The sequence below is a fragment of the Sycon ciliatum genome, chromosome 9, assembly GCF_964019385.1.
Source record: "Sycon ciliatum chromosome 9, ocSycCili1.1, whole genome shotgun sequence".
Lineage (NCBI taxonomy): Eukaryota > Metazoa > Porifera > Calcarea > Leucosolenida > Sycettidae > Sycon > Sycon ciliatum.
The window spans coordinates 8,287,413-8,315,253 of record NC_088651.1 but is presented as its reverse complement, the minus strand read 5'-3'; the positions used below and the strand labels follow the sequence as shown (position 1 = coordinate 8,315,253).

Below are 27,841 nucleotides of genomic sequence, written 5' to 3'. Positions count from 1 at the left end.
CACACTTCAAATTCAGACTTCAATGTGGTCGTCACGGGATGATATACCTGCAAGATACAAGTGATGAAGAAAGAAAGCAGAAAGTCGTGAGGTAGGCTACGAGTCACCTACATGTCTGTTCAGGGCTAGTGCACTAACACGGAAAATTGTCATAATCGAGCATTTCCCAAACTGAGAAGTGCAGTGAAATCCACTTGCATGCACAGGAGCAATTTTGCAATATTATGATGCGCAATTCGACACGATCTGCGATGCTGCGTGCGATGTGCCCTGCTGTCATGATAGTGACAGTCACCGCAGTATGTTTTGTCAACGTCGCCCGTGCACTCTTCTGTCAAGTCCAAAGAGCTCACATACTTGGCAATGTTTTTGCAGTGATTAACTTTTATCCTAGTAATAATAATAATAATAATTATGTCACGGGTAACTTTAATGAAGTACCCGCAGGCCGTGTCGATCTGCACATCGTCCACTCTCTCATGTACTTGGCCTGCTTTGTCTGTGTATCCATTTCATGTGCGATACCGCAGTATGTTTTGTCAACGTCGCCCGTGCACTCTTCTGTCAAGTCCAAAGTGCTCACATACTTGGCAATGTTTTTGCAGTGATTAACTTTTATCCTAGTAATAATAATAATAATAATAATTATGTCACGGGTAACTTTAATGAAGTACCCGCAGGCCGTGTCGATCTGCACATCGTCCACTCTCTCATGTACTTGGCCTGCTTTGTCTGTGTATCCATTTCATGTGCGATCCACAAAATCGACTAGACAGTGGGTGCAATACGCTCTCTACCTGAAGACGTTCTTCTGGCGACATCTCGCCATGTACTTGGCCTGGCTTTGTCTGTGTATCCATTTCATGTTCGATCAACAAAATCTCAATGCACTACAGAGACTAGACAGTGGGTGCAATACGCTCTCTATCTGAAGACGTGAACCATTAAATTTTTTGGAAAAGTTTATATACGTACACCTGAAACGTAATGAAGTACAGGAATAGAGAGAGTGACTACAATACGCTCTCGACCTGATATAGTGATAACGTGAGTACAAGACACTCTCCACCTGATAACGTGTTAGAAGGTAACATGTCTACAGTCCCACCGTACCCTTCCGACACGACTGTAGACCATTAAATTTTTTTGAGAAGTTATACGTACACCTTTAAAAACGTAATGAAGTACAGGAATAGAGAGAGTGACTACAATACGCTCTCGACCTGATAACGTGAGTACAAGACACTCTCCACCTGATAACGTGTTAGTAGAAGGTAACAGGTCTACAGTCCCACCGTACCCTTCATCATTCCTCATTCACCATCGCGCGATACCCTGGCACACACTGGCAACATATCAATGGGGTGCCTTACCGTCGTCTAGAGGAGACGTCTTCGCAGCAATATTTTCCCTCCTGCGCATTCAGTCGCCGACGCGACAGCGTTCACGGGGCCGTTCCAGTTGCGGAAGACATTCGATTCATCGGGCCAATTCAGCAACAGGGCCGTGGACACACAGGGGGCAGAGGAGAGACATTGTTAGTGGACAAGAAATATGCAGTGGCAAGTGGCGAGTGCCGCATGGATGTCAAGTTGTCATGCACAATTCAGCTATTACTTACGGTCCAGCTAGTCCTGCCATTGCTCGCTCGTCCTGGTTCCTCCTCGTTCGTCTTCCTGCACGTCTGCACTTCTCCTTCCCCACCGTTGGCTTTGCGGTACGGGGGTGCCGGAAGGAATTCCCACCATGTATCCATGTACATGAAGTCCCACCATGACTCTCCATGTACATGTCCACGGCCACGTCAGCAGTTTGTATAGTACCGGAAGGAGTTCCCACGATGTCTCCAAAGGCCTAGAGCGGACGTCTTTGCAGCAATTCTTTTCGCCCTGCGCATTCAGTTCGCCATGTCTCCAAAGGCAAAGGCCTAGACTAGAGCCTACATTGTAGTAGAGGGGACGTCTTTGCAGCAATTCTTTTCACCCTAGTACCCTGCACATTCACTCCGCCGACACGACAGCGTTTACGGGGCCGTTCCAGGTGCAAAAGGTCCACGTTTCACTTTGAAATTGCAAAAACGGGGGCCGCGCCCTGACGTCATGCGGCCATTTGGTTACATCATCACGGGCTGCCTACGTCATTGTGGCAAAGTCGTTTCTCTTCGCCAGTCTACAAGCACTAATTTTAGTTGGTATTTCAAGGGAAGATGGGCGATTCCGAACAATCCTCTGTCCCCAGCAATGAAGGCAGCGATGCTGAGGCCAGTGAGGACGACCAACAGCCCACCGCCGCGTATGGTTGGGGCAGGGAGCCCAGATACTCTGCTGAGGAGCTGCCATCGCGTGTAACAAATGTGGAGGAAGAAGATGCGTCAGCAGCTGCGTCCGACAGAAGACGAGTAGCTTGGCCACCAGAATCTCGATTCGTTTGGGACTCCGACTGGTGCGAGCGTGGACAAAAGTGTATAGCCATGCCCAGCCCGCGGGAATGATTTTGCTGGTAGGATGCTGCCGTCGCTGTCGACAAGACGGCCCAAGGTTTCTTGCGTAGCGGACCTCGCAGATTACGAGATCGTATCCTTGCATTAGGCTGTGCTCATCACTGCTCTTCGAGGTTATCTCGACATGCAGAAGCCGCCAATGCCAGTGACAGAATAGTCTGACATTAGGTAAGCCTCAATTAGTTTGCCTTGACTTGTCTTGTGAGGATCGCGTATCAGCATGATACACTTATTCTTATTTTTTGGGGGAAATTTATTGTTGTCAGGCGCACTACAGTAGGCGTCGCACAAGAAAGACATTGTACTGGTAGTTATCACAAGTTTCATGCATGACACAAACAAATTTCTCTTTGCTCCGAGTATGTCTTGACTTATCTTGTGAGGATCGATGCGCGTAATGTTTTGTGTGTAACTAATTATTGTTGTCAGGCATAGCACGAACAACGTTGTTCTGTACTATAGACCGTGCTATCACAAGTTTTCATGCATGACTCACATTTGTCTTTGTCATTTTCCCTTGGATTGGTACAAGATCTACAAAGTATGGTAGGTAGTGTTCTGTTGGTGAAGAGAGCACTGCACACAGTTTATGAGCACCATGGGTGCATTTGATCACACCCAAACCCATACTTTATCGTTTCAAGCGATAGACTTTGTCAATAAACTCGTTTTCTAGTATACCATGGCATGCAACGTACAAGCGTGGGGTCAAGAAAGCGTACACCAAAATAATGCACAAATTCTGGCAGGAGAGTAAGAAATCTGTACTTTCTGACCAAGACATCTCTGTACTAGTAGGTAATCGAATGCGTCCTAATCAGTATTCATCCCCCAGGTCATTGGAATTCAATTTGAAATCAGCAATTATGGTAAATTCTACAAGACCCTCCATCTTTGTACCAGTGGACACTAAATTAGTATGGCGCGCGCACTGAAAGTGCAGGTAGGTACCGGTAGGTGCAATACAGCGCATATGTAGAGTAAATGAGTATTTGACTATAATAATTATTACGGTACAGCAATGTGGTATGTGTACAAGCACTCATCATACACATTCCATATGACATTCTGTGTTTGTGTAGATCTTTACGCTATGCGGCACACAGGCAGTACACACTATGTACACGGCAAATTGGGCAAGCACGTTCGTTGTCGTCTTCCAGCCTGCGTTGTGAATACCATCAGGCAAAGATATCCAAATCCTGCACCACCTCAGCCTTCTCAGGAGGCTTCCACCTGGAATTTGGCAGAGAAACACGCTTCTCCAAGGCAGGAACATGGAGGTTGCCATTTGCAACCGCTACCACCTCACACATGAGCTTGTCAACATACTCATAGCTCTTTCTGTCGTATAATTTTCTATTTGGCCACAGTCTTCTTTATGCTTTGAGAACTGGACTTTATACCTTCCTATCGCGGTCTTTTTGGTTGTGCTGTGGCGACGGTTGACATTGACGTCGTCAAGAGCTGCGAGATGTGCGTGTCCAATCATCCCCAGAATTGAGAAACGAATGCGTTTGAGAATGTAGTTTGGCAGGACACTGTGATATACCTGCATGGCAAAAAGAATGTGGAGAAAACACACTTGCTTAGACAATATACTGCTGTATGAGAAAATGGAAACTTCACCGTACAGGACGACTCTTGTTCTCAATTGCATTGTTCGTTTCATTCACTGTGTTGCCCATAAGAGACGGGAGCACAAATGTTGCAGCAGATGTTTGTTGTCTTCTGGCGTGGAGTGGCGGCGTCATTAGATGTACACATAGTCATTTCACTAAGTATACCACTACTACAGCATATGTACTATCCTTAGGCTAGCGTGCGTGCGAGTGAGTTTGAGTATGTGGGTGCGTATGTGTGTGTGTTGTTGTGTTTGTGTATGTGCACGCACACGCACGCGCGCGCATGTGGGTGATGGTGTGAGTGCATGTGTATAATATGTGTAGTTCCCACTGTATTCCTTGCACAATAGGTCTTCACTTACTTTTCTTTCGCATACAACCAGAACCCATTCCTTGTTCGAAATTAGATTTTTTTTGGCCTGGTGATCCCGCAAGCGTGGAACTCGGAGTGTAATATATTTTTGTTTCACTTTACTTGCACTATTCCTAGGCTGTCCAGACTTCTAACAACTGCTCTGAGTGATATGGTATTCATGCAACCATGCCTAGAAGTAGGGTAGCTGTTATAAATAGAGACATATCCACGCAATCAACTTACACTGGTTCAGTTTGGCAGGATTGGTGAGACAGTTCGTCGTGCATGCTGCCTGCACATCGCAAGCAAACAGTTCTGTAACCTTCGTACTTGCTGGGGGTCTGTCTGTTTGCGTCCCAGTTGATGACAGATGTGCACAGTTTGAGTACTGGTATGCGCAAAGTTACTGGGGTAATATCGTTCATCAGCTAGCTGCAGTCGGAGTTGATGGGGTGATGTACTCTTCTGATCCTGATGGGACGTATCTCGCCCTGCTTTCTCAGTTGCAGCTTGTTGAGTTCGCTTTGCTGGAGGCTCACGGTTCGGAGGGCACTGGTACACTGATGAGGGCTTTCCTGGACGGCGTACTCGTCAAAACTCAGCTCTCAAGTCCCTCTGGATCATAAATGCAGCGAGCAAACATAGCTCGTGCTGCGAAAATAGGCTTGAAATTTTCACGACGCATTGCAACATCTCGGCGCTTTGCCAGGTCTCCATCCTTTGGGAATTTGAGAAAACTAACCCCAGGAGGATGATGTGATACTGGCACAATCAACAACACAACAATTTGGCATTGCAGCGGCTCAGGCGACTTGGCAAACTACTTTCTGAAGTGACTTTCGTCCTGAAGAAAGTGAGATTCAAAATCCAAGTATTTTCGCACATTGCCACAATGACGTCACACATACATTGGTATGGGGCGTGGCTAAAATTGAAATATCTCAAGAACGCTTTCTCGTAGAGACTTCGGACCAAGACCATTCGACTCAGCGCCCGAAACTCTACAGGCTATCAAATTTTCATTTTTTCGTGGAGTTCCCCTTTAAGTCACCGTGTATACATTGCTATGCTGTACAGTCTATGCACAGTTGAGTCACCGTGTATACATTGCTATGCTGTACAGTCTATGCACAGTTAAGTCACCGTGTATACATTGCTATGCTGTACAGTCTATGCACAGTTAAGTCACCGTGTATACATTCAGCTATGCTGTGCTTGGTGAAATTCTAGCCTGGTCGTTCTTCAGCGCCCGACCGTACTGTACGCCATTATTGCTGCAAGCAGACATAGTAGCCAGCAAAGAGATTTTTGCAGTCCGAGGTTGAATGCGTAGAAATGCCTTGGCTAATGTGAACACTAGGACGTACACCACATCCACTAGAAGATTGGAGGTTTGGCGTGATGAATTTCATGTTCGAGTTCGCGCACTCAGTGCCAAAATTCATGATGTGGAAAGGATTGGCAAACAGAATCCGTGCGTGCATGACGTCGACAGGAAATATATATGAACAGACAAATCGATGAAGTAAATTCATCAGGTTCTAGACTGCGATTTGCATTCCAACTGCCATTATGGATCAACAATGCTAAAGTGTGCATTGCTGTTCAGGAACCAAAAAGTCTACTACACGAACTCAAATTCGATTTTCTTGACGCTAAAACTCGTCATTGTTCAATTAATTACTCACCTTGGCAAATATACGAGCCTGGGGTATCCACGCATATCTTGGTTGATGGACACAATGATGATGACGATGTACTGCATTCATCGATATTCCGGCAAGCTGATGGTTGTGCTATTGTAGACACAGGACTATAACCAGTCTTACAGGGACATTGATATGAGCCGACAGTATCGGAGCACTCCGTGTTACTGTACAGATTACAGTCATTGCTGCTGCTGCTGGAACACTCGTTTACATTACTACAAGTACCAGAAGCACCACCCGTTCCACTGTATCCACTCTTACATACACAACTGTATGATCCAAATGTATTACTACACACATTGTTTGTGTAGGATGTACACAGGGATGGGGTGGCTGCGCACTCGTCGATATCTGAAAAGGAATAGGAATTGAAAAACATAACGAGATTATGTGCCATGCATCACCTATCCATAGTCAGTAGAATCAAGGAAACATTTTACAATGTGCTTGGAAGTAGGCTGTTTGGTTTTCACAGATGTGAGCCGTGTGCATGACAAGGTGGGCTCTGTGCATAAAGATGTGAGCTCCATGCATGACGAGTTAGCTGTGCGGATACCCGTATGAGCTCTGTACCTAACTTATGGATGAGAGGTCCGTGCAAAACAATGTGACCTCTGTGCATAGCGAGTTACAGAGAGACAGAGAGACAGAAAGGAAGACAGAGAGACAGAAAGGAAGACAGAGAGAAAGAGGGAGGCAGGGAGAAAGGGAGGGAGGGACAGAGAGGGACAGAGAGACAGAGAGACAGGCAGATAGATAGATAGATAGATGGATAGATAGAAAGAGGGAGACAGAGGGACAGAGAGAGAGAGATAGAGAGAGATAGAAAGAGATAGAGAGAGATAGAGAGATAGCGATAAAGATAGAGAGAGATAGAGATAGTGATAGAGATAGATAGAGAGGGAGAGAAAGAGAAGGAGAGGGATACAGAGAGAGAGAGAGAGAGAGAGAGAGAGAGAGAGAGAGAGAGATACATAGATATAAAGAGAGATATACCTACCTTCCGTGAGCACACGTAGTGACACATCAGTTCTCGTTATTTCTACAAAATCATGTTTGTTTGTAACTCCAGGTAGCTTGTATTCTCCGTCTGCATATCTCGCACCGTCTGCTGATGTAGAGCTTCCCAATACACGGCATGCTGACTGCTTCGTGGTGATGCCAATGAACACTGTCTTGGAATAGCGAAATGTTCGCCTGGTACTGCTTGTGTAGTTATAGCTGAACAGTGTGGCACCGGATGCAGCAGGCATGGGCACAGTGGGTGCCACGTACTCTAGTATGTACTCATTCGGCTTTATCCCCTGTGTATCACGGTTCCAGACTGACACAACGAAATTACAGTTTGAAGTACTTGAGTGGATGACTTCAAATCCCAACATCTTCACGTTGCACTGTGTTATACTGTACGTGGGCAGTATCCAGGTAAACTTAGACGCACCGCTCTCTCCCTTTAGAACGGTTCCATCCTGTGTTGGCGTCCCACCAATGGCATTGCATGTTGCTCGGGCTGTATACAGGCAAATATAGAGGTAGAACATAGTATAATGTGTGTATACCTGGGAAAGGCACAAGCTATTATTAATGACCATCATTGATAACAGTCGTGTTAGTGTACTAATTTTCAGCCCATTCAAATTCCGGCCTCCCAGGGCTAAACACATTTCGGCCGCATTACATTTTTGGCCTATACTGCTATATCTTGCATACACTGTCACACTGAACCTTGCAAAACAAACGTTCGACCGCAACAAATTTTTGGCCAAATACGACCAGGCCGAGAATAGCCGAAAATAGGTAGACGCCGAATATGTGTAAACTCACAGAACTCTTATCTAGAAAGGAGAAGTGAGCCCTTCCACCGCAGAGAGTGCTCAACTGTTCTGGGTGGGATGCACTGGGGCTAGCACATAGAATGGAATCAATTGTACCCTCACCACTCAGAGTGTCTCGGATCTATCGACCTTCAGGCAAACTAGCAAACTGAACCAGGGCTGTAACTATCACAGCAAGATATTCCCAGGCCCTCAGCAAGCGCTAAAAGAAAAAGGCGGAGAACTAGAGTTTTGCACGGAACTATTGACGTGCTATGGCAATGACAAGCAGCAGCAACAGCAACAGCAGTAGTGTGGACAACATTCTGTAGGTGGCTGAGCTCAGTGCTGGGTGACAATGCAAGTGTTACGCTGTGAACAGAGAAGTGGAAGGGGGGGGGGGGCAGTGGTGTGGAGAACACTAGCAGTGACTACACATTCTGGGATTTTGTTTAAAGAAGGACTAATCAGGTGTGAGATGTTAGGGGCGCGAGGAGTTAGGCATTCAGACAATTTTATAGGGCTGTGAGTGCCTAGCGGTGAGGGCGAGGTGGTAAGTCTCACAACCAGTACCCAGCAGACAAGAGGGGGGGGGGGGGGGAGGGGGGAGCCTCCCGAGCTGCATCCATGTTACCCTCATTCCGGTATGCAATTGTACCCATGCATACTGACATGTACTGTACTACAGCCACTACATGTACTGTACTACAGCCACTACATGTACTGTACTAGTCTACAGCCACTACATGTACTGTGCTACAGCCACTACATGTAGAGGGGACGGTTTCAAATAGGACACCGGTTGCAAACCGGAACGGACTCAATATTCACTTTCTCTCTTGGTATTTTGATTAGAAAACATATGTCACAGTGAGACTACTATGTGTTATACTCCGAGCCAAAATTTCATGGCTCTGCGATGACCAGAAGCGCCATATCAAGCAGGTGAGTTTTTGACGTGTTGCTTCGCACTGCGACTTGAGTTTTACGACTTTCGAAAAATCAACTTCTTGTCGCAGGTAAACAGCGGCTCGCCTCTCGCCAATAAAGCACCGCATACCAATCAAAACTAATGGAAGCACACACAAGGCTTATTGTTACTCTATACTGGCCGTCGTGGAGCGATAGCAATTACCTAATTTCAGACCCAGAGTGAATTTGACGTGCACTCTAAAACGTGTCCGGTTTGGAGCCACCTCTGATTTGAACTTTTTTGAAGCGAAAAATTGGGCAACTTGGAGGCAATGGGTCAACACAAAGGAGTGGCTCAGTTCGATTGACTCTGGCCCCAGAGCAAACTTCAACATGCCAGTTTCCTTCCACAAACATATTTCGAGTGAAAAATCAACGCTGATGATCGGTTTGGGTCTATACAAATTTGGCTGTCAAAACGTCCCGGTATCGAGCCGTCTCCTCTACTGTGCTACAGCCACTACATGTACTGTGCTACAGCCACTACATGTACTAGTCTACAGCCACTACATGTACTGTACTAGTCTACAGCCACTACATGTACTGTGCTACAGCCACTACATGTACTGTACTACAGCCACTACATGTACTGTGGAACTCTTACAGATGAATTTTGTGTGTTCGGAAAGTTTCACAGGCAAAGATATTTTATTCCTGTCTGACTTTTCTTTCTGGTTAGTAACATAAACGTACTGGTGTTTGTGTTCAGTCGACGGCACTGACCTCTGTCCATATCATAGCCTTCACTAGCCTGCATTCTACAATATTGTGTGTGCTCTAGAATGTGCCTTACAAGCATGCACATTTGCACGACGCATATGTCCGGCATCGGGAAAAAAAACAGGGTGACAGGTTTTGACCCGTATCTGCAGCATTGGTTCGCAAAACATCAGGCAGTGCACACTGTAGTACGTGCAACATGCTATACTGCTATGCGTACAAGTACAACAAGATAACATGCAAAACACCATCGGATTATTGGCGGGGCGGTGGGGGTGGCCAAAACAAGACTTAGTTCTGTATTAGCAACACGGAGACAGTATTGACTAATTTAATCAAGGCTATGAATACGATTAGATGTGCTGTCATCACCAGGCACACATCACAAGGAGGTGACATAGTCCAATGGACAGTAAACGAAAGAAGCGAGAAGACGTTACGGATACTTTACATTGGACTTCCTTGTGATGTGTGTTTGGCGATGAAGGCACATCTTATTTTAATCATAGCCTTGATTATAAAATTTAATGTGGATCTTGTATTGACAGGTGTTACTTCGTTAGTGCGCATGAACATACACTCTACCTGCTGCAGCCGAAATGACCAGTAAACGCAACCTCATTTTTCTACAAACTTGCATCAGAATTTTGCATGTTTCCACCCTCAGTACTTCAGTGCACCACAATCCAATCATGCGCTAACAAATTACCGGTCTACAGCAGCATGCCAGGAATCCCATCATGCTTATTTCAAGCAATACAACGTAACGTTAACTTACCACCCACAATCAACGTGGCCAGCAGCAATAGCCTCCGGTAAACATCTTGAACTTGTTTCATCATTGCACACCCAGCGTGTCACCATCAACGATTCAACCACAACTCCTCTATCAACTCATGATCCGCCGCCGTGACTCCGGTTCCGCACTCCGCACTTCAGCCCAGGATATCTTTGTTTAGATCTTCAACAGCCTTGGAAATCGTCGTCTAGATCTTTGTCCTTCGCCCCTCTTCTGAACGCAACCGGCTCCACATTTTTTTTCTTCTTGACTACTGTCGCTTGTCGCCAGACTCTCATCTCGAGTTGTTCCACCATACTTCTTGGCGGACCGTCGAGCGGATTCAATGACAGCAAGTCCAGAGTGCTCTAGCGACATGTCGAATTGATCGCTGCGACGTCCAAATCATTCTTTCTTCGAAGTAGCTGTCGAAGGCAGTGCGCTCCGTGCCACCCGTCAAAGCCTGAACTTGAACTTGTCACAGAAGGAGATGGAGCGAAGCTACCTCCGTATTTGTAGCGCAGTGACAAGCTCACAATCGTCGGCCAGTCTCGTGAGGCCGCACAGTTGAACATATTTGTAGCGACGTTGCTGACAGCGAGTAGAGCTCGCACAAGGACTTGACGCAGGACTTCACGTTCGTAAACAATCTCCAGGTCACTTGGAGATTTTCCCACCACCAGCACCATTGTGAAGTGGATGATTCAGACACAGAGCGCATTGCCTATACAATCGACATCCGAAGCAAACTAAAATTACCGTATTATCTCTAATATAAGCACGGTCCTTTATTTTTTCAATGTACCTCCGCCCCGTGCTATTAAGTATTATTGGAGACGTTCCTTTATTGGAGACTGTTCCATTATTATTTCAACCTCATTTCAGAGGCATGTTGCCATGCCAAATTCATGTATGACACACACATTTCAGGGTTTTTTTCGCCGGTACAGATAATGAATTTACACAGTGTGCTTATAATGGAGACTGAGCACTTTATTTTTTGAATGCCGCCCCAAGGTGTTCTATTATTGGAGACGTGCTATTATTGGAGACTGTGCTTATATTAGAGATAATACGGTAGGCCAAACTAAAGAAGGTGTGTGGTTCGACTCACCCGACCGACCGTACATTTTTCACCCCGACCGTAACTTTTTTTCGGCGGGCTGTCGTGTGACTGACGTACGTGGACTGAACACGTCCACGTCTACGTGCTGTGCAGCGTGAGTACACTAGTACACTGCGGACGCAGGCGGCTCCTTTTGGACTTGACTTGTAGTTGTACTGCAGTGCAGTGCAGTGAGTGGTACGACTGCTGCCTTGTGCTGGTAGACTACCAGCACAAGGCAGCAGTCGTACCACTGTGGTAGTAGAGTCTACTCGATACGACCACCGGCAGACTGGCGAGACTAATTTTTGAAGTGACCGTCCGGTTGAGAGTGATTGCCTCGTTCCAGATTAAGGACGGCCTTCTGTTTTGGGATGAAGGACAGACGAGATTGCACTTTCCTCGTGTATTGGGAACGATATTTCACCTGTACCGGTAAGTTAGTTGCTGCTCCATGTGTGCAAGCACAGGAAGCGTCGATGGAAAAAGCCCATGTATTCGTGCACGCCGACACCAAACTAGCAATACATGTACCGGTACATTGTACAATTTGTACTTCGAAGTAGTTCCCGAACTTACTTTCAACTCGCATCGTTCTTCATTTGCTTGATGATTTGGACAGTCAGAGTCACCGCTTGAAGTTATTCTCTTCTCGTTCCAGAGCTACACAATGTTTCAAAGTATTAGCCAGTGATCCCTTTATACAACATGTATGGCATAACACTGCGTAATAATGCCGATGTACTGGGTGTCTAAAGGCAGTACAGTGTATTTACATGTACTAAAAAATATATTTAAAAAAAAAATCCGCCCGCCCGCCCGTAAAAAAAATGTCCATGTTAGTCGAACCACACACCTTCTTTAGTTTGGCCTTATGTAAACTTTTAAAGCTTGGTTCTTTTTTTCGGCTTTCGTATCATGTCCTTATCATGTCCTTATCTCGGCCTTTACTTGGCAGCTGACACCGCTCATGGTCATACATACAGCGCTAGTATTGATACTATTACTCGCAAGTAAAGGCTAAAGCCAGTAAATGGTTAAAGGGTGGGAGGGGGGGGGGGGGGGGGGGGGTCGATGTGTCGGATATTACTACAATCGTGTAGATCTACTACTACTGAACTAGTAGTAGCAGAGATTTCAATCATTTGCCCCGCTGCGCTACCTTGCGCTAGCACTTAGTTATTGTTATTATTCTCGTATCCATCCCGAATTGGCGAATGAGACTCACGACGGCAGAATTAACTATGCGCATGTGTGTGTGTGTGTGAGTGGGAAAACTAGCACATGCTTCAAAGTAATTATCATCTGAAGACCTACTGGCACTGGCAGTCTAGCACCTGTGCCTGTGGTGTAGTAAGGTTGTTTGTGGCGGGTACCATGCGATGGGTTGTGGGTGAGATTCACCCCACTGATTTTTTATGACACACACACACGCGTGCGCGCATACACAAACAGACACATGCCACGCCACACACAATAACACCACACACATGCCTGCACAAACACACACACACATACACACGTGTATGCACGTGCACCAGCGCGCGCACACACACAAACAAAACACAATTTAAAAAGGATGTACGCCCATCGCAAGAGAAGCACACAAATCTGCAATTGCACTTGATATGTGCTCTCTTGCTGATTTTGTCTTATACTTAGCAACAATAGCGTACAAGATCTGAAACAGATCAATATGCCAGATCCAAGCAATGGGTGAAGTCATGTCTATGGAACCCCAAATGCAAACCTCGTCAACACCACACGGATCACAACGGAATAGAACGACCGACGCACACGTACACGCACACAGACACACACACATACACATACACTCATGCGCACACACTCACACGCATCCATGTACATCAATGCGCCAAGGAAATGATAAGTAATTAGTTCAGCTGTTCAGCAGGACAGATTTCGAAAGTTCAAAACTGGCTATGATACGAGCGTGACAAAGGTGATAAAGGTTAATTTAGATTTTATGGTTATCTTCAATGGATCTACGATATGTTACAGCTTCATGATAAACTATGAATTTTACATTGTAAACGACAAAGCAAAAAACCTAGTTACCTAATTCATCATAAATAACGGGGAATGCTCAATGTAATTGATGCTTTTAAAATTAACAAAGAAAATTTGCACAATAACAGACCAAAGGCCAAACTCAAAAAGCGACACAATGTCAATTTCGTGAATGCATTGTTTACGAATACCGTAAAGTACCGCCAGAGCGCCCCACCATCTCATCCTTTCGTGGTCGTATTGTGGAGGTGGTCTGCAGTCTGTAGGTCATCTTTACTTATAAAAAAGAGGCACCTGTGACAATCATGTTCTACAGTATGATGTATGTCGATCACTGATCAGAGTGGAGTTGATTGCTACTTGTGCCTGGCTCACACCAGGCCTTATGCTCCGTACCCGACTTGAAATCGGCCGACTAAATTCCAGCCATGACAACTCCCCATGCAATCATCACACGTACGCATACTTTTGTAAAAATAAATATCTACATCTAAATCTGGAATTTCAATACCAAAATGGGCTAGGAAATTGCTCTGATATTGCAAAAATTGACACTATAAATATTCTGGGAGTTATACGCATGCAGTAGAGGATTATAGTTCAAATCAGTAAACTGGGATAGATAAAAAATATAATTTCTTCGAAACAAACATACACACTACTATTCTACATTACATCTTTCTTACACGAACTGCGAATCAAATACCAAAAAAATCACTAACCAACTAACTAATTCTACCTTATTAACGGGGACCTCATTACCTCATTAAATTATGAGTAGGCCTACATGTATCTTATGGCAGAATACACTGCTCCTAGTATGTTCTCAAGAAATTAACAAAATATTGGATGGAGGTCTTTCTTCAGTCATTACTGAAAACTACAAATTCTCTGCAATTATTAAATGACAAAATACTACGGAGTATTCGGCACTGTTGAAAAAAAGACATTTCCTTTAGAATTAGTATCTGCCAATTTGCACTAACGCAGGGTTCTAGCCAAAGGGGGCGCAGCGCCCCCCTGTGAAAAATTGCCGCCCCCCCCCCCCCTACTCACTTTCCGATTTTCGTGTTTTTCATGCATAGATGGTTCATAAAGGCACATTTGTCTGGGGTGAAGTCAGGGATTCGCCCCATATATGTTGCATTTGGCGTGGCAAAACAATATTGGAAAGTGGAAATCGGCCCGTACGGTTCACCGTACACATTAAACACTCATACAGGCTTCCGTGTCCACATTTTGCGACTGGCACACCGCAGCAATGCTAACTGTTACTGCCTACTCAGAGTTCTGTAACAGTTCTGTAAGTCCCTGTAGAGCGGCTCACCGTACACCAAGCGAACACCAAGAACTGTGGCCAGGCGACTCTGCTCTTCCTGTGCAGCGGTGCGGTCCAGAGTGGAATCGCTATCCAGAACAGCGGGTTTCGTGAATTCTTGTTGACTTCGCTGCAAACGCTTGGCAATGGTGGTGAAGAGAGGACGACTGCGGCTAGTCGGATGCCTACACGGGACAAAACAAGCAAGCGCATCCAATGCATGTACATGTGCAGCACATACATACACAAGCAAACAATGTCATTATGTCTGAGAACACATGTGAACAGCATGGACACATACCTAATACTGTATATATTCGGACGGAATAAATTTTCGGACGATTTCGTACACGGCCTCTTTTGTACCAAAATTAATTCCGTACTAAAATTTGTTCATGGGAAATTATGTACACTATACATGCGTACTGCATGCAAACATGTGCATTTAGCATGCAGCACTGTACGAAAATAAAATCCGTACGAAAGGTAGAAACTCGGCTTTATCCGAAAAATATTCCCGTCCGAAAATTTCCTGCTATACAGTACATCCCACCTTGAGATGGTGGGAAAACTTTCCAAAAAGAGGTAAAAGGAGCCCACTGATCCTAAACAGAGAACTGAATACTATAATCACAGCGGTTGCGTCCTTACTTTCTACAGCATTGTCACACAGTCCAGGGCAAGTTGCTCACTGTCAAAACTGGTCGCGTGGATCTCCCCGGGAGAGGGGAGAGAGACTCAAAAGGAATCTTGGAAAGATGACTCAATTGGCTATTGAACCGCCCAACGGCCGACACCCCCTGAAATCCCCAAAACTCTGGGTGGACTTGAAAATAATCCCACTTATGGGCTCACCACACCTCAGTAAGTGGGTGAGGACAAGGTGCAGAAAAAAGATTGACGGCATCAGGGTATCCGTCCAGGGATCCAACTGCACTTACTCCTTCCCCCAGTGAAGGGAACACTTGCTACTAGTGTGGGTGGCTAAATCAGAGTGGATCTGATAATTATAATCTTTACTAGCACCATTGATTACACAAGAGTTAATCTAGCCAGAAGCAGTCCATGGTTAACAGGTAGGTATGTATACTTCAAATAGAAAGTATATGAACCCTGAAACCAACAAAGGTGGCAGATACAACAATACACCTTCAAGCAGCCGAGCCTGTTGGCAGCAGACCCAACACAATCAGGCATAAGTTTACCCACCAAACCGAACTAGCTGGCAAATCGTACGCCAAATCGCTTGTCGCATCGCAAAAGTTGAGCCAAGCACACACACACACACACACGCGCGCGCGCGTCTCACAGCTCATACAGATCTCACAAATGACCCTGCTTACCAAGAGCGAACCCAACCAACAAACTGTCGTGGACATGGAAATCCGGTCGCACGTCTAGCGACCCAGAGCCATGCAGTTGTGAGTAAGCACACAGTCATTTATGTGCTGCAGCGGGCTGGTCGCGCCGGATCAACATGACATGTGCACTACATGCAACGTTCTGTACGCGCTGAGGCGCCGGCCCCGGTCATTCGACCGGATTTCCATGTCCACGACAGTACTACAGGCAAGATAAAACATCTTACCAGCACTCTATCATCTGTCTGTTAATTGGCACAGGGGACAGCCTGGTGGAGGTGGCAGAACGACCTTTCTCCTCGATAAGCCTGATCACCTGCACAAAAGTAGACCAAGAAAAGAAAAATTAATAATATACAGCCAATTCTGAGGTGAGTGACCAAAATGTGGAAGAGAGACAGCGGCCAATAAGGTAGAGTGTAGGCCCAGCAGGCGCAAAGCTCGCAGGGGGGGGGGGGGGGGGGCACGTGCCCCCCAAATGTTGCCCTAGGTCCAGAATACACATAATGACCATGAATGACATGTACCAGTCATCCTACACATACATGCAGGTGTCCGTGCATCAGTGAAATCAATAGGTTTAGAGGCACCTTCAGGCAAAACAATTTTTTACATTCAAAATCTGACCAGAACCACTTTAAAAATGGAGGTCAAATATGGATTTAGAAACAAACTGCACATAAAAATGATTCCGTTTTTGGTCAATATCCGAAAAGTGAGGAAGTGGACATGTCGAACTTTGCATTGAAACTCTTCACTTCAATCTTGTATTCGTTAGGTTCTCACACCACACACGCACTCGCACTCCAATGACCTTTCGCACCTTTTCCCGCTCCCCGATTCTCGAATCGTTTGAACCCGCACTCACCCCGCACATGATCCCGCTTTCCCGTGATATGCGTTGGCCTGGGTAGCTGCATTCGCGCTTATCATCCCTATTTGCCATAGCTACCCAGACCCCGTATTTAGCATCTTGCAACTGTTTCCCTCTCTCTATCTCTTGCACTTTGCAGTTGCAAACAAGAAATATATCGAAGTCATATCAATCTCCTTTGAGCGGTGTGAAACCAGACTTAATGTACTTGAACAATGTCAGGTATTGGACTACTCATTAACGTTACAGCGAGTATAGAGCTGTCACATGTCACACTGACTCCACACCTTATCATCAACACAAAACTGGAAAGAATGCTCACCTTGTCCGGTGTCATGCCAAAGAAAGGTTTCTTCCCGAAGGCATAGATCTCGAACATAACGACACCAAAGCTCCACACGTCACTTGCCGAGGAAAACTTGCGGTACAGCAGAGCCTGTGTAGTACAGGACAACATGAAGGTCAGTGCATACACACAATGAATGTTTTTTAATTCTCCACCAACAACAAACTCACAATGTCTATTCCCATCCCAGCCTTCAGCATGCTCAAGTGTATTCTAATGTAGAACGTATTCACTAAACTGATGGAGGGGGGGGGGGGGAGAGTGAGAAGACCATGTGTTTCTTGTTCATTTTGCCCAGGATATACCTAATTGTCATCAGACATGACGGCAACAACAGACAAAATAAGCACACCACCAGTGACAGCATCAAAAGCTAAACCACACTGGCAGCAAACACCAGGACAATGTAGAACCGAAGCATTAGAGGCAGTACTTCAAGCACCTCCGGCACCAGCAAAGACAAGCGCCTTTGTGCTCCGCCCGTACAACACAGCAAACAACAACAGAGTTGCATAGCCAGTGACTGTGGCTGGCAATGGCAAAGTCTGATCCCATCAGGGAAGTGGGCCACTGCGAAGTGACGAACACGTTGGGCTGTGTCTGCTTTGCGCAGACTCGCACCAAACCACCATGATTGGCATGGCTACGCACAAAGACACGTGCTTTCCAACTCTCTTATGGCCGTTGGAAAGCGTAACAGCAGTAAATCACATCAAAAGCAAGCAGGCTAAACTCACTTCAGGAGCAGTCCACTTGAAAGGTATCTTGCCACCATGAGATTGGTAGTAAGTATCATCAGCTAGTCGACGTGACATACCAAAGTCTCCAATCTGTAGTAACAACACACAACCAAGGACTCCACATATGACGAATTTGCTTAGGTTTTCAAGGATTTCAGTCATGCAGGACAAGAGTTGCATGCAGTTTGTTCACTTCCAGAAGGGACAAACACACAGACCAATGATCTCAAAACAATCTCTGTCACCTGGAATTTGTTCAAGAAAAACAGGAGAAGACAAACTGCATCTAGTAGAAGTGTTTCCTCGAGATCCCTCTTCCAACAGCTGCTGCCTTATGATCACATTAAAGAGTCCAGCTGTGGCTGACCAAGTTTTGGTCACAAGTCTGGCCATGTTTTTCTGCATTTCTCTGATACTCCTGCTTCAAGTATGAGCAGGGAAACTTCGACAAACAGACTGGAAAATCCTTTCAGATCCTCCAGTATTCTACCATCCCACTGTAAGCTACATCATACAGCAACGATATCAGCTTTCAGGCTACCTGATTAACAAAAATGACTGTTCATTTCTAAAGACCACTGGATAAATGAAGTGAATTGAGCCAAACAACCCCGTCCATAATGAAACTAAGAGGGCGTGCAACATGTATAAGAGTGTGTGGAGAGGTAGTGAGAGACACTGCATAGTGCACACCCAAGACAACACAAAGGAGACAACACACACAAGCAGCTGTCATCCACAGCAGCGCCATCACCCGAGTCCCTTGGAAATAGTGTTACATGTAGCTTTAAGCCACACCACTTTCCATGCATTCTCCCTCAATAGAAAGAGCCAAAGGTTTAATGGTTTCAGTGGTGCATACGCTGCATTATCGCAGTGCTTGCAAGCATATCAGTACATGTCCAGATTCAAAGGAAAGTTCTCTGAACATGGGATTCATACATCATGTTATGAGTGAGTTCATCCTTTGGATTTCTACAACCACTGCATTCCGCCAGCACTAACACATATATGTGCATTGTACTTACTTTGCATATCTTGTGTGAGTCCATCATGACATTACGAGCAGCAAGGTCCTAGTTGTAATACAATAACAACACAAACACGCCATCACCACACACACACACACACACGCACATGCACACACACACGCACACACACACACACGCACACACACGCACACACACACACACACACACACACACACACACACACACACACACACACACACACACACACACACACACACACACACATACACACACACATACACACACACACGCACACATGCATGTGCCCACACACAGAGTGCACGCATACAGGTAATTGTATGGTGCTTACACAGAACAATGGAGTAACAGCTCGATAAGCTGTATGTGTATTTCTCACCCACGCAGACCCTACAAGTAGAGAGAACTGCTAGAATCACACACACCACACACTGTGTACAGTGACACCTGGAAGCTATGGGCATGGATACTAGTCTGCAGAGCTGCACCGGCATTTCTCCATTCAGAACCTGCAATTCAAAAACTGCAATTCAAAATGACTAGCAGTGGCAGGTTTAGGCGGGGGGGGGGGGGGGGGGGGGCGGGGGCGTCCCCATGCTCTATTTCAGCAGCACAGAAAGGTGCATCTCTAGCTCTTCATATTCAGCTGTTTCAGCTGCACACTCCACTGGCAACAGACATACAGCTAACACAGTACATGTAGTCTACACTGGATAAACTGGCAGTTTAGGAGGGAGAGACCCTAGAGAGGAGTGTACGGCAAGGATAGCTTAATCGTACCTCCACACGCTTAATTGTACACTGGCTGCGTTCGATTACGCACTTGAATCGATTCATGAATGGAATCTCGCTGTTCGATTTCATGTCATGAGCCCTGGAATCCATTCGCAATCCATTCATCTTATTCACATGGGGTGATGTGAATAGCGCGAATCGATTCATGAATGGATTCATGAATGGATTCGCGGGCATAATCGAACGCACTCATTGGACATTGCCTGAACACTGGACTGAGTAAAACCTTGCATGGCTATGGTTGTACCCGCCGTACCAGTAACGCCAGCCCTGTAATGCACTTTACACATGTGCACTTACTCTGTGTACAAACTGACGGTTCTCCAAATACGCCATGCCGTCGGCAATCTGTCTGCAGTGTCTGTATAGCTTAGTGAGCATGTCATCATCAACCAACTGTCCAGGGCTGTAGACACACACATGCACAGCACACACGCACAGCACATATATTTCGTACTGTCCGTCTCGCAATGGCCATATACATTGTACATAAAAACATCCATAAAAGATCTTTAATGTGTGTCACAGCTTGATGAGCATCACGTTGATTGAATGCAAGCGGGGAGGTGCGGGGATAGATAGCAGTCAGCCAGCACTAGATAGCTGGCCCAGTGTAGCATGGTAGTCCATGACATACAGTAGTGCATGACACACAGACTGCATGACACACAGACTGCATGACACACAGACTGCATGACACACAGACTGCATGACACACAGACTGCATGACACACAGACTGCATGACACACAGACTGCATGACACACAGACTGCATGACACACAGACTGCATGACACACAGTACTGTATGAGGTCATGCACTCGCCGAATCAAATCTCGTGGCGGAAAACCCACAGACATCGCCGCATCATTGATTATCTTTGCTTAGCATACTACTGTATCAGACCCAGTCAGACATTACAGCATTTACTCTGGTTGTATGGAGAGAAGATAATTCCGCAGGTCACCTCTAGCCATGTACTCCAGTACAACCAGTACCTGAACAATCAACAAAAATATACATACACATGCACATATGCACATACACACACACACACACACACACACACACACACACACACACACACACACACACACACACAGACACACACACACACACACACACACACACACACACACACGCAAGCACACGCAAGCATGCACACACACACACACACACACACACACACACACACACACACACACACACACACACACACACATTGTCGCATACATTGTCGAACACATCTAACAAAGAAACATACACCCCAAAACACAGAGGATCTCACCCAGAATCAAATCGTTCTTCTGACTCAAATAGAATCAGGACACAACTCATTTTCTTGGGATATCGCTGCTGCGGAAAACAGGACGTGAAACTCAGCAGGAAAAAACACATTGATCTACCTGATTCTTGTGCAACACCGATTTAAAAGCTCCCCGGTAGTACATTGGGTACTGCACTTGCCTGCGACCCGAGAGGTCGCGGGTTCGAGCCCCGCAGTCGCACATCTGACTGCAAAATCCCCACGACGCAGCTCACCAGATCAAGGTGTGGGTCCTCTGCACTCAGTAGAGTCAAGTCGAGCGAGCTGCAACTCCCGGTGCCGAAAGGCGGGCTCACGCCCCGACATGGCTACTTCCCCTTGTCTAGCCCCCAAGACGAAAATGATAGTAGCCGACTGGCCGAAATTAAAAAAAAAAAAAAAAAAAAAAAGTAACACTGCGCTACATGTTAAAGGGGAAGTTAAGGCAAAAATTAAAATTTCACCAGTTGTAGTCTTCCGGGTGCTGAGTCGAATGGTCTTGGTCCGAGGAAGCTGAGACGCTCCCTTCCTACTTGAATCCCAATCGAACTCGCGCACTTCCACCGAAACTGGGTGACTGCGCCCTACGAGATGGGGATTTGTATGCAAAATGTCACTAAAAGCGCCATTTCGTTCTTATAAAAGCACGGATGACCGCGATTGGCCCATATGTTGTAGTCTTTTGGACGCTGAGTCGACTGGTTTTGGTCCGAAAAGGCTGCGATGCAGCGTTCCGCCTTTATTCCCAATCGAACATGGTTAAACAAGCGGTCACGTGCTCCTGCGTACACCAGTCACCTGGTCACCGTGCCTGCAGGGTACAACTTACTAGCCTGTTTGACCTTTTTTGGGTGCAGTCCTGTCACTCGAGTTGAACTCGAGTTGAACCTTGGTGTGAAAGTTCTCACCTGCTGGCGTGGTGACCAGGTGATTTGGGCACCCAGGAGCACGTGACCACTTGTTCAACCATGTTCGATTGGGAATAAAGGAGGAACGCTGCATCGCAGCCTTTTCGGACCAAAACCAGTCGACTCAGCGTCCAAAAGACTACAACATATGGGCCAATCGCGGTCATCCGTGCTTTTATAAGAACGAAATGGCGCTTTTAGTGACATTTTGCATACAAATCCCCATCTCGTAGGGCGCAGTCACCCAGTTTCGGTGGAAGTGCGCGAGTTCGATTGGGATTCAAGTAGGAAGGGAGCGTCTCAGCTTCCTCGGACCAAGACCATTCGACTCAGCACCCCGAAGACTACAACTGGTGAAATTTTAATTTTTGCCTTAACTTCCCCTTTAACATATAAAAAACTATAGTGCGTTTGAAAAGTCCAGACCTCTGCTTTCAAAAAACCGTTAGGCCAGCATCTACACCACATAAAATCTGTGATCACTTTGTGCATAATATTTTCGAAATTGGGTGTCTGCTATCCAATCGCTTAGAAATTTACATGAGAAAAATTGCGTGAGCTGCCTGAGCAATATTCCGAAGAAATTTCTCAAAAAGTTCAAACCAAATTTGAATTATTCGAAAAAGTCTAGAGGTCTATACTTTTGAAACGCACTATAGCATCACTATGGCAATACGTACTGGTTCACTGGCAGTAACAACACCACATAGTTTGACCACGTTGCCATGGAAAAACTGTCCCATCAATGCGGCTTCTTGCAGGAGGGATTTGCGTGCCTCCAATCTGGTGTCCTTTAAAACTTTCACGGCTACTGGTATCTCGGTAGTTCCCTGTACAGTAGTGACAACAAACAATGTGAACATTTAGTAGGAGAGCATTTCACATTAACAACATACTGTTACATGGTTGTAGCAAGGAAAAAATGTAGGGGAGGGCAGGGCTGGGGGGGGGGGGGGGACAAACATTAAGCTATTTTTCCATGCTGCAAAATGTGTGAACTGAAAAGCACAAAATCGAAAAAAGAAAAAAAGAGTATGGTGGTGTGCTCTCAGGTTGGGGGGGGGGCACCCCCCCCCCCCCAACCTGAGAGCACGCACACTCCCTTCACCCGTTTGGTTAGACCACTGCTGTTAATTCCCCTGAGAGCAATCACAATGCCACTGTAATCCAATATCACACATGTCTACAGTCACAGGGGAAGTTTCCTCAGCTAATCAATCACGCACGAAATCTCCGCATCCTCTTTCATCACCCTCTCTGGACGCATTGTCCTAGTACTGCAGCAGAGATGTGAGGGTGAACATGGTTGAAATAAAACCAGGCCAAAAAATCACGGTTCGCGCGAGACTCGGCTGAATACGGGTTTTCCGCATCCGTAGGAACGCCAACACCCTGTATGGATGACCAGGTCAGAGTTAATGATTATAGTGAGACACACAGCACCAAAGACGGTGACAATCCTCTCTGCTCCCTCCACCGCTCCTCTCCCCCCCCCCCTCCCACCCCACCCCAAACACACACGCAAACCTATACCCCCCCCCCCCCAACACACACGCAAACCTCCCCCCCCCCCCCCCCAACACACTTACGAACACTAAAGTGTCCCCCCCTTAACACAGTAACATCTCATAAACAAGTTCATTCAATAGCTTACAACAGTCCAGTCACCTCGCAGTACAACTCCAAACTCCCTAAAGTAAGGGCACCACAGCACACAGTACAGCAGACAGAAACAACACAAGAAACAGTCAAATTAGAAACGGCATAGGCAAGATAGATGAGATTGTTACCATAAAATAAATACAACCAACTTCGCACTCAGGCTGAGACATCACATGGCTGCAGTTGACTAGCTTGACTTTGCTGTTGCGGCGGGGAGAAGGCCCCCTCCCACACATCCACAGGACAACCACCACTATATCCTCAAGGATTAAAGCACACATGGAGGCTTGTTTTACTGGTCTCAAGTACATGTTCATGACAACTGAGAATAATTTTGCGGTCAGTAGACAGATTCAGCGAGTTGTACTGAAGTTTGTTGAGAAATTTGACCGCGGCCTTACAAATCACGTCATAAAGGCACATAGATGATACAGCACCATTGTGTTGGCTGTAGCCCCACAAGACACTGAAGCCACTTTTAAGATCAGCTATGGCTAGAAGATAGAGCCTAGCATTGTGCCCACGTACAAGCCATGCAATCTTGTGTTGCACACACCATTGAGATCTACAGTACTGTAAAAGCCATTATTCTAACGAGGCGCATATATAAACGATTTCCCAAAATTGACTGGTTTACGCGTACCAAAGGTAACGATTCTTACATATTCTCAACGCTCAATAGAACGGTATATGTATCGATTTCTGTATAATGATTTCTATTTTAACGACAGATTTCTACTCGTTAACTCGTTAGAGTTAGCACTTCGTTATATATATGGCTTTTACAGTACTCAGCGAATTTCGACAAAGGACAATATAGTATTGTTTGCACAGTCCAAAACAGCTTCTGTCCTTACCCGGAGCCAAGCCGTTGTCCAAGCTTGACGTCTTGACGCAGTAGTTGCCTGTATTGCTGCGGCGCTTGAAGATGGGAATACAGATCTTCTACATCTTCCGGTGGGTCAACAACAGGTGCTGTCGGGTCAATGTTCAGCCTGAGAGTATCCTAGAGGTGCCGGGAAAGTACATGAACAAGAACAGTGATAAGATATCGAACAGTGACTAACCGATATCATCAACAATGGATCCCTGTAGCCTAGATCATCAATTCCATCATCTTTAATACAATACATGCTGAGGTATATATGTCATGACCGTTAGTACCACTGTAACTGCTGAAATGGAAGTCTTGCTGCTTTCAACTACCACAGCAATATATCATTGACCTTTACTTCAAACATTAACTACAGCAGCAGTGACAGCAACAGTAATAGCACCAGCAGCAGCAGCAAAAACAACAACAACAGGATGAGCAGCAGAAGCGATGGCGATGGTAACAGGAGCAGCAGCACTGCCGCCGCCACCACCAACTCAAGAGTCACCAGCAGCGGCAGAGGTGGCAGCATCAGCACCACCAGCAGCAGCACCACCAGCAGCAGCACCACCAGCAGCAGCACCACCAGCATCAGCACCACCAGCATCAGCACCACCAGTAGTAGCAGTAGCAGTAGCAGTGATGGTTGTAGCAACAGGAGAAGTGGGAACAGCAGCAGTGTCACCAAGCCCCGTCGGCATGTGGAGTAACAAAATGTACTACAGATGATGATCATGTGAAGTTCATCCACCGTTCGTAGAGGCCTCAAAGGGAAAGAGCGGAATTTATAGACAGAAGAACGAACATTCTTCGTTTTGCAACTCTGAGCTTCGCGACCTGAATCAACCATCAGGCAAAAGTTACAAAACAGCAACTGCTCGTTCTTCTGTCTTGTATAAATGATGACTGGAGAAGCACACAGACATGGCACTAGCTAAAATATTACTCACATAAATATCATCGGATCCACGGATTGTTGAACCTCTAAATGATCTGGGTGCAGCGGGTCTAGGGCGTTCTCCAGTACCTAGCCGAGCATATCCACTATCATCACCAGCCTCAGCAGCACCACCATCACCACCAGGTTGTCCTTGACGTTCTCCTGTGCCTAGCCGAGCATATCCACCACCATCACCACCAGGTTGTCTTTGACGTTCTCCTGTGCCCAGCCGAGCATATCCACCACCATCACCACCATCATCACGAGCCTCAGCAGCACCACCATCACCACCTTGTCTACGACGTTCTCCTGTGCCTAGCCGAGCATATCCACCACCATCACCACTGTTCTCAGCAATAGAGTGCTGAGGACCACGTACACTGCCGACCGTACTTGTTTCTCTCCTGACCGTATGACTGAGTCGACTAGGTACACGTACGCTGCCTTTGCTATCATCTCCTGCAGAGCCTTGAAATGCACTCTCCTCCATATTCGACTGGTAGGAAACAACAGAATATAACGGTGGACACAATCCAAAAATGTAGTTTTGTTCGGAAAGTCACAATACAAGCACAAACAAACCTATACATACGAGGAGAAGACAAATCAATGTTAGGCAGAATTTGTGATGGTAAGCTGGTGCTAGAATCCCTTATAGGGATTTAATATGTACTGTAACACAACTATCGAACACACTCTATTGCTGCAGGCATGTATAGTAGAATGCATGGCCTGTACAACTGTACAACTGTACAACTGTACAACTATACAACTGGGTCTACCAACTAACCATGGTGGGCGTACAACACTACACACACACACACACACACACACGCACACGCACACGCACACGCACACGCACACGCACACGCACACACACACACACACACACACACACACACACACACATGAAATCATGCTCCTATTCCATCACAATCAGCAGCAACACAATTATGAGGTGCATTTCAGTACCAAAACGAGGCACAGTTCGTGAGCAATGGAATTCTGCGTTCATCTTGTCTTCCTTGCACAGTTCTTCCCGCATCAATTTTTATGATCCAGAAACAAAGTTTAAATACCAGGCAGATTTTGATGTTATGAAAGATTTCTGTTGGGTCTGATACAAGGCCGGCAGGTGGTCTAATTTCCTTCTGTTCCCATTAGGTCTACCAGATAAACAACGGCATTTCGAGTTAGTATTTGATGCCCGCATTGTGGAGATTGCACAATGCATGATGCATGTGCACTGCGAGAGAACTTACCAGAAGATCTCTGCGTGATGTCTGCCGAGGTTCAGAGCGCTTGCTCGTGGAGCTGCTCTCGAAGACTTCTTCATTCACGTATGTTGCTGGATTCTGGATGCCAAAATTACCTGAAGTCGACACAGTTTTCAAATTGACATAATTAGGTTTAACATTCCATTTTGGTCAAATTGACCCTGAAACATAATAACGTAAGGCCCTCGGCAAAATTTATTGATTTTATTCTGAAAAAATATAGGTTTTCACAGACATTAACTTGAAAACAGTCTGCAAGGCTGTAGTTTGGCATGCAAGTGAGAAAGACACATGCGGTTAGGTTGATCTAGGGATAGCTCCGATGGCATACATACAGCAGTGCTCACTGACGAGGCAATGCCTTCTTCTCTAGAAAAATAGGAATGCACAATGCTGCATACAGCAAGTTTTTTGGGCAATAATGCCTCCTGGGAATTGGTGTAACTGAAGCTGATGTACCGAGCAGAACTGCCTGCCACGGCAACAAGTGCCATGGCCACAAGAGCCACTGCGACAAGAGCCATGGAAACAAGACTCATGGCAACAAGAGCCATGGCGACAAGAGCCATGGTGACAAGAGCCATGTTGAAATAGAGCCACGATGATAGACATGTGGACAGCCCAATGTACAAGCAACCTTGAAAGTGCTCAAACTACGGAGAATGCAGAGGAACGCGTAAAATATGAGTTCAAAATCTACGCATGCCTGGCTGTCTCAACCTCGCTAGATCTCAACCAGCAGAGCTTAGAGTGGTAGAATTTTATAATCATACATTCAATCTTCTCACTGCTCTCAGACTTTCATCGGAGAATAAAAAATAA

At 46.0% G+C, this 27,841-nt stretch overlaps 2 protein-coding genes across 2 annotated transcripts; both read right to left on the bottom strand.

Moving 5' to 3' along the window:
- Positions 1-6,145: 6,145 nt before the first annotated feature.
- Positions 6,146-10,734, bottom strand: LOC135824812 (uncharacterized). The gene is made up of 3 exons (XM_065337524.1): positions 10,474-10,734; positions 7,190-7,699; positions 6,146-6,540 (listed from the first exon to the last, which is right to left on the bottom strand). The coding sequence occupies exons 1-3, from the start codon at positions 10,535-10,537 to the stop codon at positions 6,161-6,163; spliced, it is 954 nt and encodes a 317-aa protein (XP_065193596.1). The 5' UTR covers positions 10,538-10,734; the 3' UTR covers positions 6,146-6,160.
- Positions 10,735-14,672: 3,938 nt separating this feature from the next.
- On the bottom strand, positions 14,673-27,110 carry LOC135824808 (ephrin type-A receptor 8-like). The gene is made up of 12 exons (XM_065337521.1): positions 27,005-27,110; positions 25,753-26,238; positions 24,786-24,934; positions 23,921-23,957; positions 22,947-23,096; positions 20,983-21,050; positions 20,354-20,459; positions 19,277-19,324; positions 18,246-18,338; positions 17,485-17,598; positions 16,516-16,604; positions 14,673-15,112 (listed from the first exon to the last, which is right to left on the bottom strand). Exons 2-12 carry the CDS (start codon positions 26,230-26,232, stop codon positions 14,881-14,883), a joined length of 1,566 nt encoding a protein of 521 aa, XP_065193593.1. The 5' UTR covers positions 26,233-26,238; positions 27,005-27,110; the 3' UTR covers positions 14,673-14,880.
- Between the last annotated feature and the right edge of the window lie 731 nt (positions 27,111-27,841).

What these genes read in the sequence shown, in the direction of transcription:
- LOC135824812 (XM_065337524.1), bottom strand. Translation starts at nt 10,537, where the DNA reads ATGATGAAACAAGTTCAAGATGTTTACCGGAGGCTATTGCTGCTGGCC. An exon ending in GGCCACGTTGATTGTGGGTG is followed by an intron (nt 7,700 to 10,473) that starts GTAAGTTAACGT and finishes GCCTGTATACAG; the next exon opens with CCCGAGCAACATGCAATGCC. An exon ending in ACTACGTGTGCTCACGGAAG is followed by an intron (nt 6,541 to 7,189) that starts GTAGGTATATCT and finishes ATTCCTTTTCAG; the next exon opens with ATATCGACGAGTGCGCAGCC.
- LOC135824808 (XM_065337521.1), bottom strand. Translation starts at nt 26,232, where the DNA reads ATGGAGGAGAGTGCATTTCAAGGCTCTGCAGGAGATGATAGCAAAGGC. An exon ending in TGCGAGGTGACTGGACTGTT is followed by an intron (nt 23,097 to 23,920) that starts GTAAGCTATTGA and finishes ACTACTGTACAG; the next exon opens with GGAACTACCGAGATACCAGT. An exon ending in TCAAGTGGACTGCTCCTGAA is followed by an intron (nt 17,599 to 18,245) that starts GTGAGTTTAGCC and finishes TGTACTACACAG; the next exon opens with GCTCTGCTGTACCGCAAGTT.